General features: G+C 35.9%; 1 protein-coding gene across 1 annotated transcript in view; it reads right to left on the reverse strand.

Moving 5' to 3' along the window:
* Nucleotides 1-1,872: 1,872 nt before the first annotated feature.
* PLXNA2 (plexin A2) overlaps nt 1,873-14,467 on the reverse strand; it is a 420,814-nt gene continuing 408,219 nt past the window's right edge. The window contains exons 29-31 of the mRNA XM_070941568.1: nt 6,033-6,245; nt 4,122-4,272; nt 1,873-1,968 (exon numbers count right to left, since the gene is read on the reverse strand). Of these exons, the coding sequence (XP_070797669.1) occupies nt 1,873-1,968; nt 4,122-4,272; nt 6,033-6,245 (460 nt within the window). The remainder of the gene's footprint in view (nt 1,969-4,121; nt 4,273-6,032; nt 6,246-14,467) is intronic.

A 14,467-nucleotide genomic window follows, 5' to 3' on the forward strand; every position in this document is an offset into this window, starting at 1 on the left:
CAAAAAACTAGCTAAGGATTATTTCTGAAAACCTCCACTTCCAAAGATCCTTAGGATCTTTTAGAACCGAGGTGTACCTGACAAGTGATAATATCCTCTAATTCCATTCAAAACAGCTGTAACCACATTTTTTTCTTATACTGAAAATGTGACAAAATTTGATAGAATCATAATGCAATCCAAGGTGCCTGTTCACAGACACACCAAGAAATGCCATTTTATTCTCTTCAAGTCTGACTTCATTCGTGGGAACTACACTCATGGGTCCAATATTCTGCCTTCCATTAGTTCTAATCACCTTGCCCTTCTTCTCACCCCTTTTAACTGTAGCCCATCCAAACGTCAATATTCATTACAGACAGAAATGTTTACAGCATCCCACCTGCTATTAGCACTCTTGAAGGGACTTTGGTTTTTTGTTTTTGTTTTTTAAAGTCATTTGTAAAGAGCAATGACAACTCACCGACATCATCAGCCTTTTACTGATCACTTAGAAATGGACTACTAGGGTCAATTAAAAAACCTAATCGGAGTTGAGACACATGGACACAGACAAGACTACAGTAATTAGCCAGCATGTAGAATGTGCCATTTCCTTTTGTCCAGAGAGAAGGTGCCCCCATTTCCCTCTCCCAGGAGACATTGAAGTCTTATGCTTGACCTCTGCATGACCTTTCATATGATGTGAGAAAAATGCAAATGCCATTTGTTCTGACTGCATAAGTGAATTCAAAGCAGGAAAGCAATAAATATGTCAACTCACTAGGTCTACACTGTTCAAGTACTGCTTGCTGTAAACACTTTTTTTTTAAAAGCAAGAAATCACGTAGTGACTAGGAAAAACAAACAACTCAAAAGCTAACTGATCAATCAACACTCTAAGCAACTAAGAAAGCCAATCAGTTCTTATATGAATTGCACCTACAAAAGTGCATAATGCACCAGTTTCATTTTAAACTTCCTTAGCTTCAAAAGGACCAGACATTCCTTAGGAACACAACTGCAGATACATAAAAACAGGAAGGAATCATTTCAATGAGGGAAGTCTTGTGTCAAAGTAGAAGAGGAATGAAGGACTTTCATAAAATCATAGTGTCCCTTCAATGGTAAATAAGGAGTATTAAAAAAATATCGGTACTCTATAAATACATAGTTGAAGCTGGATTTCAGCACAGATGAGTTGCGTGACCAGATGGCTTTTCCACTCACATAGATTCCTGCTAAAAGACTCTTGAAGATACTGAATGCTGGATTTTCCTTTCCAACTGCACTATTTAAAAGGCTTGGTGCAAATTTGTGCTCCTGGGAATATTTTTTAAAGTTCCCAGGCAGAGGAGTAATGGAGTTTTTTCAAACATTCCCTAAGGTAGGAGAATCTACTTGCAAACCATCCATCTGAGCCATGAACAACGAGGTTCTTGTATGATGTGAGGGGCCATGTACAGTGGAATCTTCAAGATGTAGCCACTGTGTTTTTGTTACCTTTTTTTCTTCTCTTTTCTTTTTCTTTAAAAAACCTTTAAATATTGTTTTTGTTATCTCTTAATATACACCAAACAATTTTCATGCAAAGCAGCAGTCATGGAGAAGTCTAAGCTCCCAAAGACCTTCAAGGTTACAGCTTGAATAGCTGAACTATTTGATAAATCCAACTGATGTTTGAGATGCACAATTGCTGTTGTTTTCCTTCATCCTTTCAGTGGAATTTTGTGAGTTTTGAGCTAAGAATCTGGGGCAACTTTTGCTTCTTGTAGGAGGTTCTCACAGTATTCCCAATATATTCTTTGTGGACTCCTTGCCAAATTCCTTAATTCCCCAAAGTGTTCGCAATCACTCCTTATGTTTTTTTCCTAGGAGTTCCTGCTCCTTTCTTCAGCTTTCCATAGACATGGCACCAATAAGTTGCTCTACTTTGTATGCTAAGCGCTGCCGGCGCGCCTGCTCATCCTGCTCCAGAGCCCCAATGATCTGGAACCAAAATCAAAGCAAACAAGAATGGACAGAAATTAATAAGAATGAACTGGATTTAAGTAGATTAAAAGGAAAAGGAAGAACAATACATACAAATAAATGGTCTTAGAAATTCATGACAATTTCTTTGTACATTGATAAGAACACAGTGCATAGGAATGATGCTTTGAAATGTTAGCCTTATTGTAAGTCTGTGAATGAGAATACCTAGGGTCTCTAAATGTTTACATAAGAAATTGAATTATACTGTAGAACTGTTAGCCAGCACTCAGTCTTTAGCTCTACTTTCTAGAGAAAATGTAAGAAATGAATGGAAAGTACAGAATTTCATTGTGTTCATAAAACCCTCCTTATTTTTGAGTTACCATGTTGACTCACACTGCCAGCAAAAAGCACAATTATATTCTGGAGACTACATTTCCTCTATTATTTAGCAAATGGCTGCTGCACTATACCATGTTTTTTATACATGCACTTAAAAGACAAAAGCCTTGCCTTTAATACTTGTAACTGCAAAATAGGCATTACTTAGCACTAAAATTAAAGGGCTGACCAGATAGTGGGGACTTAGACATCAAGTAATGTATCCATCAGAAAAGAGTATGTACTGATAGTAATATTTTGTAATATATCTAGGATTTGGTTGTGCATGCAACTTGTCTTTGGGAAAATAGCATATGATAAAACAACCAGATAATTTTGCAGGCATTCAGAGAATAATACAAATTTTCAATAACAACAGCTAAAATAGCTCCACTTTCTGCTTTATCTAAAGATTGCTCTAATCACTTCGTGATTAAAATTATTACTACAGATTTTTTGCAAGCAAATTCCCTTAAGATATGACTTTTATATACATGATTTCATGATAGCCATCCTTTTTATATACAAATTTTGAGCAGAGAGCAATGTAGCAAATTTGGAGAAGTGTAAAGAATGAAATAAATTGAATTTTGGCTTGCATCTTAGTTTGGAACATGTGAATTAAATTAGTTAATTGATTTGGTTTGCATTTTAGTATTTCTTTTCCATCCCTAGCCATTAGCAATTTCATTCTATTTGGGAAAAAAAATGGATGCTGGCCAAGATAATAATATAATTGGAAATGAAGCAACACAACACAAAAATAAGTAAATATAAGTCTTTTTTTTTTGCGTATTTTTTTATAAACAATGTCAATGTTCAGAAGCCTATTTTTAGGATAACAGACTAGGTATTCACATAATAATAATGTCCACAATAATCCAAAGATCTCGTTTATTGTGAATTCACAATTCAGACAATTGTTCCTCAGGCAGACTCATCTGTTATTACTTTTATTTTACTTTTACTAAAGCTATTTAATATGCTCAGGCTGTGAGAAATAAAAACTAATTGTGGTGAACATTGGTCCTTTATATTTTGTTGCATACTTTGTGTTGTGCATTATGTAGCATATCTTTGTGTCATGCAGTCATTTTATGGTTACAAATTGCTCTGAAAATAAATTGGAATTATTTTCCTAACTGTTTGCATCCCAAATGGCATTATAAGATTCAGCCAGATATATTTGAAAAGAAGGGTACTTGCAAAAGTATCTTATGATACTGTGTGCTATATTGGCAGAGCTGCACTGTTCTTAGCCCTAGCTAGCAGTTTGAGTCATGGAAATAGCATGGAAGCAGAAACTAGTGCAAAGTTAGTTTGTATTAGAGAAGGGCGAATATTGAATTGTGTGTTGTGTGTAGTACTGAATACTTCTTTTGTGGTTCTCCCAACCCAGCAAGGTAAGTAATTTGCTGTCAGATCTCAATAGTGCAAATAACGGCAGCCTAATTTTCTAACAATTTTTGGTGATAAATTAAGAAAAATAGGTGCATTATTTCTCCTGTTAGTTTCTTCAGTTAGTCTTTTAGACTACCTTTGAGTTTGGTTTGAGTTTATTCTGTCCTGTTGTGATAAGGTCTGGTTGTTGTTAGGTGCTCTTCCTTGGGCTTTGATGTAAAGTTACTATGTTGTTTCATTGTTTTAATCTTGTTGCTGGATTGTGGAATGTCAGCTGCTTAAAGTTCGATTGTTTATGACAATTATGCAGCGAAGGGTTTAATCAACAAATGTTTTTCAAAAAAAAAAACCAACCCCAAAACCCTCTGAAGAAAGATGTTTCTCACCTCCTCACTGTATTTACTGACATAGGAGTATATTTCATTGAGTGCACTTAGCATGTTGAAATCAACATAGTGCAGACGTGACTGTTCTGCGAGGTAGGCATTCATGTCTTGGTCACTGATGGCTGGGAGTTTTGCAATATCTGCATAATACCTGCAAAGTAATGGAGAGAATGTTTCAGAAACAGAACTGACTACTTAAAGTACAAACATTTGAGAGAAAAAAGAAGAATGAATTGAGCTGGAGCCACGAGTCATTTCTGCAGGAAAACTATGTAAAGATCAAAATGAACAAACTATCAGGTTAATTTTGTAGGATATGTGATGAACCTTAAAGTGAAAAACGTGTTTTCCTACAATGCTCATGCCATAATAAATGCACAATAACAGAACTTATTGTTAATGCATAATACATTGTTGCATTGTATATACAATATTAGTGACAATTATTTGTGATATATGAATATCACAAATATAAATAACAATTCTACTTATTAAGTACTTCTGTAGTTGAATAAGAAGAAGCCCTGTAATAAAGCTAAAAACTATATCTAGTTAAATGTATAGAAAAAGACTTATGTAAGAAAGTAAAAGATGACAGCTGGAGTTGACAATGACAACAATATTTGTTTATATTTTCCTCTTTGGTATTGTTTTTACCACAACATTGATGTTATTATCTTTTTCAGTAAATATTATCTGGATTCCTTCCAGTTAGGTTTCAGATCTGGAAACAGATCAGTAATGAGACTGATTTTTATTGCATTTGTTGGTAGCAATAACAATAGCACTTATATACTGTTACATAGTGCTTTTCAGCACTCTCTGGGAGGTTTACAATGTCAGCATATTGCACCCCCCCCCAACAGTTTAGGTCCTCATTTTACCTACTCCAGAAGGATGGAAGTCTGAATCCACTTTAAGCCCGGTCAGGATCGGACTCTAGACTGTGGACAGAGCTTAGTCTGCAATACTGCATTCTAATCACTATGCCACAGGGCTCATGGCATCTGGTTGGATCAGGATGGCAGTGGTTCATCCAGTCTTAATCTCTGGTAACTTCTGATAATGGCATAATTCTTCTGGATGAACATAGTCATTGGTAGTGGAAGGCATGGCATTGTTGTGGTTTTCTTTTCTCTGACTCCAGTATTGGCTGGGGAAGGTCTAGCTCTAAGCCCCTGCTTTGTGGAATTCCACAAAACAGGGACCTCTCTTTCCACTTCTATTTATCATCTACATTAAGCCACTGGGTGAGGTGATATGATGATGGGGGAATCAGGTATTATCAGTATGGTGATAATATTCAATTATACATCTCAATCCTGGGCTGACCAAGTGATGCTGTCGATTCTTTCTTAGTATCTGAAAGCTGTAGGAGTCTGGTTGGGGAGTTATAGGCTTAGTAAGACTGGACTATCCGTACCACCCAGGGACTTAAAATATTTAGTTTTAGGTGTAGTAGTGTCTCAGATGGTGCCAGTGTTAGGAGACCCTCCTAGGCTCCTGCTCCTATTTGGAAACTGGTAGCAACTGTGGCTAGGATGATACTGCACAGATCCATCTTGTGTACCTATGAGCATGCCTCTGTATGCCGTGAAATATCACAACTTCTTAAGCTATCCTGGCTTCTACTGTGCCTCCAGGTACAAATCAGGATGAACCACTATTACCACCTATAAAGCTTTTTATGATGCAGGGCTGGGTTGTGCATGTAAACTGCCTATCTGCAGGTATTTTGAATCTGTAAATGGATCCTTAATACTGACCTTTATGAGTAGGGAAGAAAACACAACTGCCACTCGGAATGCCACCCAGATGCAGAGTGAAATGATACTGGGCTCAATAATTGCAAGCTTGGGGAAGCACAAAAAGTCTTGCCATGTAGCACATACCCTCTATTTGAATACTGACCTTTCTACCCAGCTTTTATAACTGGGTATATCCTTGGCATACAGCAGCTTATTGGAGGGAGAATCCTTGCCCAGTCGATGCTCTGAGGTGGAACATGAATCCATAAAAGTCTGAGCTACAACTGAGAGGCAGGCATCGGTGATACTTCCCTTGTGGATATCAAAGACGAACTGTGGATTTTTAATTACATTCACCCAGAAGCGAAGAGGAAGACTGTGTGACATAAATATGCATTATTATTATTTTTAAACATAGAAACATATTCTTACAATTACAGATTTCCCTTTTTTCTTTTCACAAAAATATTAAACAAGAATGGTAGTAGTAGTAATAATAGCAGAAATGAGGAATACAGTACTGTACATTCCAATAATGTAGCACTGTATTATTAATGGTATTTGCCAACCAAGGTGAATTAATCATATTTAGCATAATACTCCAGCCAAGATGGATATCCTCTTCCTAAACACTGTTAAAATCAAAATACAGAATTATGATGGAGCTATTGGATTTGAATTTATTGAGTTTTTTTTAACGTATTTGGGTTGGAGATCTAGCCAAAGAGGGAATTCTTTATTTTGATTGAGATAATCCATTTTCCTCTCGAAAATTTTATTCTTGCTCTCCATTTATTTTAGTTTTTATGCAGTAATGACCATTTTCAATGCATATTCATTAAAACTCTCTTCTCATGGATTTACAGTAGTGTATTCCAATCTAAATATTATCCATAATGATCTTTTTCCCCCTTTTCCTTTTATTCTTAAGATAGAAAACATTCTTCAGTTACTAGGTAATCTATCACTAGATGCCACTGTTTGCCTCTTTTGCCTATAAATACCAATATTATGTACAGAGGGAAGAAAAAAGTCCAAATCTCTATGTAATATAAAATCCACAATAACTAGCAATAGAAAAAGAACCATAATATGAACAAGGTAACACATTTTTATTTCCATTTTCCAGAGTTATGGGGGGGACGGGACCCAACATTATCAAAGATACCAACTTCTTTGAATAGTGTTGTAAAGTTTGCTTGAAATATGAATAAAAAACTAAATAGAACACCATTGATTTTCTCTGTAACCTGCCCCAAACAACAACAACAGAAAACACACAAACACTCTCTAACCGACCATAATCAACAGGAAAGACTCAAAAATATCTTTTTCTTCTTTTGATTCTTCTATTGTTGCTAGTTAAAACACTGTATCACTGAAGACCTAGGCACCAGGAAATTGAGGAAATGCTATATTCTGAGGCTCCTGATGCCTTTTGCAGCATTCTAGGCATGACTTGTCGAAGAGGTAGTCTAGGCCAGTAAGAAAATGCAAAAGGTGCTAAAATCAATTGCTGGCATTTCCAATTAGACTGTGTTGCAGCTGATGTGAAAAATCTCTGCTTTATACTCTGGACAGCGGCTGCAAGTCAGAATATAAAATCTGGGGCTAAATAAGCAAACTGACTGATCTCATATAAAAAACACCCCTCTTTTTGCTCTTTCTGATTTTCTGAGACTTTACAGTTAATAGTTAGAAGAGCTTCATGCTACTAATATTAATATATAAAGAAAGCCTGAATGAGGAAACTACACCAATGCTTTGTGTTATTTCAAAAACAAAGTGCAGTAATCCAATCTTTAATTTGCAGGAAAAAGGAACACCCCCCCCATTAAATTCAGTAACTGGTTGAAGTACCTGAAACTGCACAAGCACTTTCTGAATTGTGACAAATCTTTCACATCACAATGGTCTGAAGGTCTCTAATTTGGGGGTGCTGTTGTGCCTTAGGACTTGAGCAATTGTCCAAATGCTGAATCAAGAAAGGTTTCCCAAATTAGGGGACCACAATATCCATGCTTGACAGTTGATATGAAATACGTATTGTGGAACATACTGTTTGATTTATTAGGTATCTTGTTAGCTCCAAAGTTTCAGTTATCTGCCTATAAAATATCCCTATGGAAGTCTGGAAGGAGATTCTTTGTTCTTTGGGGGAAATTTGACATGAGCATCAAAGTTTGTAAGGAGCAATGAGTTTTGCCTTACTGTTCTCCAATGAATCTCGTTTTTTGGAATAAACACTGAGGCAACAGAGGCCTGCAGATCTCTGGAACTTGGTTTTTTTTTTTTTAATGGGTTTAATGAAATGCTTGTCACAGAATAATTCCTTTGGAGGATTCTCCATTGTTCCAAATCTTCGTTGTCTCAGGAGATTTCTTAGTGGTTTAGTAGAGCTTTGAAAATGCTTTGGTGATCTTTTCCACTTTGATGACATTTTTACAGAGGTCTTCAGAAATTTATTTTGAACAGGGCATGATGTATCTTTAGAATCAGCATGAAGAAAACATCCCTGTGATGCCTATGAGATGTACATAAAGGAAGATCACTCAACTCAGAGTTGACTGTTTAATGAAGTACTCCCACAACTGGCCCGTAGCTCTTTAATTGAATTTACTGAACAAGACTGCAATTATTTGTTCACTTTGGCATATCATCATTTGGATGTTTTTGTTTATGAAATAAATGATTCAAGTACCAAACATGCTTCATTATTGTCTATTAAACTCCTTTTATTTTCTAATGAACTAAAATAACATTCAATGGCAAAAACACAGCTAAGTATGAAGGTTCTTATGCTTTCTTTTCTACATCAGCTGCTGGCAGGTAAGAGAATATGAGTAACTCAATGGTAAAGAAGCATAGGAGCCTATGTTTTCCCTAGGGTGTAATTTGAGAGTTGAGGTGTTGTCTGTGTCCAGTAAATTTGTCTTGAGAAAAAAAGGGATATTCCTATTTTTTTTATTTGTAGAATTTATATCCCATATTATGTTGTTGTTTTTACAACCTGAAAAACTTCAAAATAAATTACTTTTTTAAATAGATAGTTTAGACTAGATACTGTCAGGAGCACAGAATCAGGACCATCTGTTAAATTGCAGCAAAGAAGACTTATTCAAGCCTATAAACAAGAATCTAGTCATCTGAAGTTCAACTGGTACCAGATAAGGGTCAATGAAATTCAGGAGAGGTTGGACTTGAACCATTTGTGAGAACATAATGACCCTAACATCTGACACATTTAATTCTACCCTCCAGCTCTGCCTGTTCTTCTCCTACATGTACAGACTAAACTCTATGTTTATACAAAGGGATTTTTGGTTCTGGCTTTCCTTTGTATTTAAGTGAGTCAATCCATTATATGAATCTGAGAGTTAGAAAATCTGTAATAACACCATGCATATTTGAAGAAATCTGGCTGATCACTTGAGTCCTATGTGGTGTGTTTCATTAAGACTATTAATGGGAAAGTATCCTATTATCCTAATACTGACTGGAGGCAGAATTCATTTTAATGTGTGCATGGCCAGATGCAATACTGGGAAAAAATCATAACGTTCTTTGAAGAGCTTTCCCATAATCCATCTGGTAGATTGGCACCTGCCCGTTTGTACAATGCAAGCCTTAGGCTACTTATTTTGTTAGGGTTTGGCCATGCTTTTCTATCCAAACAACAAAGAACAATTTTTTGAAGAGATGATGGAAACTAGTCTTTTAAAATCAGGCATTGGCAATCAAAATTGAACCACAATTCACCTTCTGAGTAACAAAATAAGCAAGTTGTTTCTTATTGCTTTCTCTCAAGTATATGGCAAGGCATCTAAACTCAATAAAATAATAAACTGTGTTCTAGTCAGATGAACTGTTGTGAACCCAATGTTGGCTAGATTCTTCACTATTCAAATTTATTGGTTGTGTCCAGTGAGCATTTCTTCATTCTTCAGCTGTGTGTAATTCCCAACAAATTGTTACACTTGTTCTCATTCCACATTAGCTCTGCCTGACCTTCAAACACCTTATTCTCTATGGGACTTCAATCTGTTATTTTTTGTCCATCCAGTTGCAGTACAGAAAAAAAAAATGTTTTGCAGGAAAAAAAGAGAGAACACAAGCTATTTTTGGAAAGAGTAAAATCTGTTGTACAGGGGCAAATGGTTGCTGATAAAAAAAAATGCAGGCAGAACATTATTGTTTTCATTTATCACTTGCTCAAGGCTGCTGAAAAGGACAAATGTGCCTAATCTTGTCCCCACCTCATAAAACTGCTTTAGATTAATCAGATTTCCAATCTAGCAAATATAACATTTACCTTTAACTACTTTATATGCAGAAAGGCCTCAACTTTCACAGGTGAATCTCAGAGTTATAAATTCTCAATCAAATTGATAATTCATAAATACGAGGAGTTGAATATAAAAGATACTGAATGGGGGAATGCAACTTAAAGTATTGTTTAACTATATATTTTCAATTACTTATAACAATTTCATGTTAGCAGAAAATATGAATCAATATATACATATATTATCATTAATTTGGAAACAGAGGTAGTCATTCCTTAGGTTTAACTCCAGGTATTTCCAATTAAGGGACAGCTTATACTTATAAATAGTTGACATTAAAACTACTGAAAAAGAGTTATTTACTTATCTTAAATCAAGTATTTTAACAGGATTTAAAATTAATGAATTTGGTTTAGATCCTACTCAAAGCATCTTAGTTTAAATTGCTGACAATGATAATTATCCAATTATCTGATTCATAGTGCAACAACTATATGAATCACTATATAGTCACCATGCAAAAGAAAAGATTTAAATGCTTGGTTGAAACTAACATCTCTTCTTTTCCAGTCCAGATTATTTTTCAGTAGATACACATAGAAGCTGACAAGGGTTGGGAAGTTCTCCATATTAAAGGCCTCTATAATCTGGCAGCCATGGAGATAGAGGGGAAATCTATGCTCATCAGTACCACTTGTTAACTCTAAATGTTCTTTTATTGAGAATTCCAACATTTTATCTTAAAATGCATTCCCTAAAGCTTCTGCAAAATTGTTTTTAGCTCCTTGCAGCAGAGAATTTAGCTTTGGCAGCCCAGATGATTAGAGGGTTTTGAAACCAGAAGGGATTTGCATGTGTAGTTTATACACATAGCCACATATTGCCATTTTTATGAGTTTCTTCTCTATGCACAGTCAATTTCTAACCCATGCAACTATAAATCCTAAAGTAACAGCCAGGATAAAGATGCAAAAGCAATTATTTTAAGAATACAGACTATAAATTGGCGATTGGAAGTTATATTTAGCTGGAGCTCAAATTTATACACAATGTCTTGCCTGGATATCCTCAGAAAGCATTTGGGAAATAGATTCTAAACAATCACGTATATATAGCTATTCAATTGAAAGCTGATACAAATAGCCATAACTCTCTATCTGGATTCTGCTTCTTTAGGTATTGCATTTCTGATAGCACCTTGTAAATTCTGCTTTGCTCAAATGCTAGAAACAAAGCATTACACAAAATAAGATATGCTATCTCAATTACTTTTAAGGCTTTGAGGATTTGGAAACACAAAGATCAAGCTAAGGAGAGCTTTTTGACTCATCTGACTGAAAACTGTTTGTCTTTGAAGCAAACAATGAAAGCCCTGTGATAATCAGGAGCAATTTGTTCATCTGGTCTCTTCCCCTTGCACCTCAGAAGGCTTGTAAAAAGGATAGCTTATGAAATTCATAGAAATTTAGTGGAATTCTACTTCCAATACATGTGTAAATCACATAAATGCTGGTTTGTTTGTTTTACAGCTATTCCTATCCTGTCTAATGCCACTTTTCACTAATCAGGTTAGTGAAAAAAACAGTTTTTTCCTCTTCTGACCTATTCCACTGTTTAAGTAATAAAGATTACATTTATGACTCTAAAAATATATTACTCAATCGTGTCTAGATGTGATAACACTTTCACTGAATGGAATAATTAATATGTACAGAATAATTAATGAGAAACTGGTATAAATCAGTCACAAGTCTCAGTTTGAAAATAAATGGTTATGCAGCAAGGGACTTGGAGTCAAATTATTCTATACTTCCTTATTTCAAATCTTGTGCGTTCTCTAAAGCCTTGGATTTATCACTGTCAAGAACAAAGTATTCATGAAGGCCACTTAGTTAGGCTCATCTGTTTAGAGCAGCGGTTCTCAACCTGGGGGTCGCGACCCCTTTGGGGGTCGAACGGCCATTTCCCAGGGGTCGCCAAAGCCCTCTCTCGCCCCCCCGCCTTCACTCACCCTCTGCCTCTGCTGGATCGCCCGGTCGCCGTTCGCTTACCCCGCCCACTCCCAATCTATTGCTGCTCCGGAGTCCCAGCTGATGGCTAGAGGGAAAAAAACTTTAAATTCTTGCCGCGGGGCTTCAAAGAGCTAGCTGCAAAGAGGTAAATTCCTGGAGTAAGTTTTTTTCCCCCTAGCTATACTGGAAAGAGAAAGCGAAAGCAGGGTCTTAGCTGCAATGTGACAAAATGAGGCAGAGAGGTTTCTTTTTCTTTTTCCTCACCAAAAAAGGTAGGTACAAAAGCAGGGTCTTAGCTGCAATGTTAAGAATGCTGCACAGGCATAAATGTGAGGATGGTCATAAGTGTGAGGACCAGTCAAAAGTGTGAGGGCCTGTCAGAAATGACTTTTTTTCAGCCCTCTGAGTAGTCCCTATACACATAGCCATGGCCACCCGGTCACATGACCAGCTAGCCACGCCCACTCGGTCACATGACCTCCAAGCCACCCCTGGTTGGGGGTCACCACAACATGAGGAACTGTATTAAAGGGTCGCGGCATTAGGAAGGTTGAGAACCACTGGTTTAGAGGAACAATATGTGTGTCCTATGGAATATACAGAGGACCTCAGAACTGAGACTCTGAGACTGTCTGCTTTGTATTTAAAAGCCATTAATAATTGAGTGATTATCCCCTTTCCAGACTACTTGCTGACTAAAATTGCCACTGTTGTACCAACAGCAGGCCATCATCATCTTATAGACCACTAGAAGTCAATCAGATTTTGACATTAGGATGCTGGGTTGTGATCATGAGTGTTATATTAAAGACCAAAAATGGAATATATACCAATTATCCAAGAGGTATTTTATATATATTTAGTAGCATGGATTATGAAATGTAATGTAACATAAAATGTAGTAGATGGTTTTCAGACTTTTTAAATTGATCGTGCATGCAAAATAAACTTGCTATACTCAAAGTTGGCACAAGACTGCCTAGATAAAATTTGTGTTATTGTCTGGAGAAAGCAGATGGTGCTAAATTGTATACTGACTACCTAGAAAATAACAAAGAAAAAAAGAACAATAAAAGTGTCAGAAACTGCCTGGCTGGAAACGGAACCGGGTACAATAAAAATCTTTATTTTTCTAGAAGTAATTGAACATAAACCATAGAATAAAGATTTCTCAATAAAGAAACTTGTTTTTATTTTTGCATGAGAGAACCACTGAAGATCTGTGATAATATTTGTCTGAATGACTTCCAACTATGATGTAATAGAAAAATGTCTAAGCTATGATTCTATTAACGTAATATTCTCTTGAATTAAATATCTAGTACATGGAATTTGGCAACTGAATAATGTAAATAGATTCTCCATGCCCTTATTTTATCTGCTATTGTAACATTGGAAAAATAAATATATGGATTGAAGATCTGAATGTCTTAGATCTTGGTATCTATGAATGGATTGTCCATAAATATAGACTTGATATGGATAAATATAAGGGAATATGGGAACAATTTATCTAAAGTTCAATTAATTAAAAACAACATGATATATATATGAATGTATTAGAAACACCGACATACTTGACTAATGTCTGTATTAGGTAATTATATATAGAACTGTAACCAGTTATTGTTCTAATACCAGTTTGTACTCTATAATATCTTAATTTTTCTGCTGTATTTTTTCACTTATTTTTAAAGCACTTATTTTTTATAATATATCTAGTCTTGTAGAGAACAATCAAAAGTATATGATATCATCAAGAGAGTAAAAGAATTGAAATGGAAGTCCAAAAGGTGCTTTTTCAAGAGGCAACTGGACTTTCTAGTTTTTCTTTGAAGATGTTTCGCTTCTCATCCAAGAAGCTACTTCAGTTCTGACTGAATGGAAGAATTTATACTCCTTGCAGACAGCTGGTCATTTGCATTCTTTTAGAGAGTCATTGAGGCTACCTGGAGGTTTATCTTGCCACCTGAGTAGTGCCTCAATGACTCTCTAAAAGAATGCAAATGACCAGCTGTCTTCTAGGAGTATAAATCCTTCCATTTCTCACCATTCAGTTAGAGCTGAAGAAGCTTCTTGAATGAGAAGTGAAACGTCTTCAAACAAAAACCAGAAAGACCAGTTGCCTCTTGCAAAAGCACCTGGATGACTAAGAATCTCCATAGACAAATGGAAATGGCCTGGTCATATAGCAAGAAGAACTGATGGCAGGTGTACCAAGGCAGTCATAGAATAGATCCCACTTGATAAACGGTGTCCATGAAAGAGACCTAAAACAAGATGAACTGATGACATCAGCA

Source organism: Pituophis catenifer, unplaced genomic scaffold (assembly GCF_029215685.1).
Source record: "Pituophis catenifer annectens isolate HBS135680 unplaced genomic scaffold, rPitCat1.0.hap2 SCAF_3, whole genome shotgun sequence".
Classification (NCBI taxonomy): Eukaryota; Metazoa; Chordata; class Lepidosauria; order Squamata; family Colubridae; genus Pituophis; species Pituophis catenifer.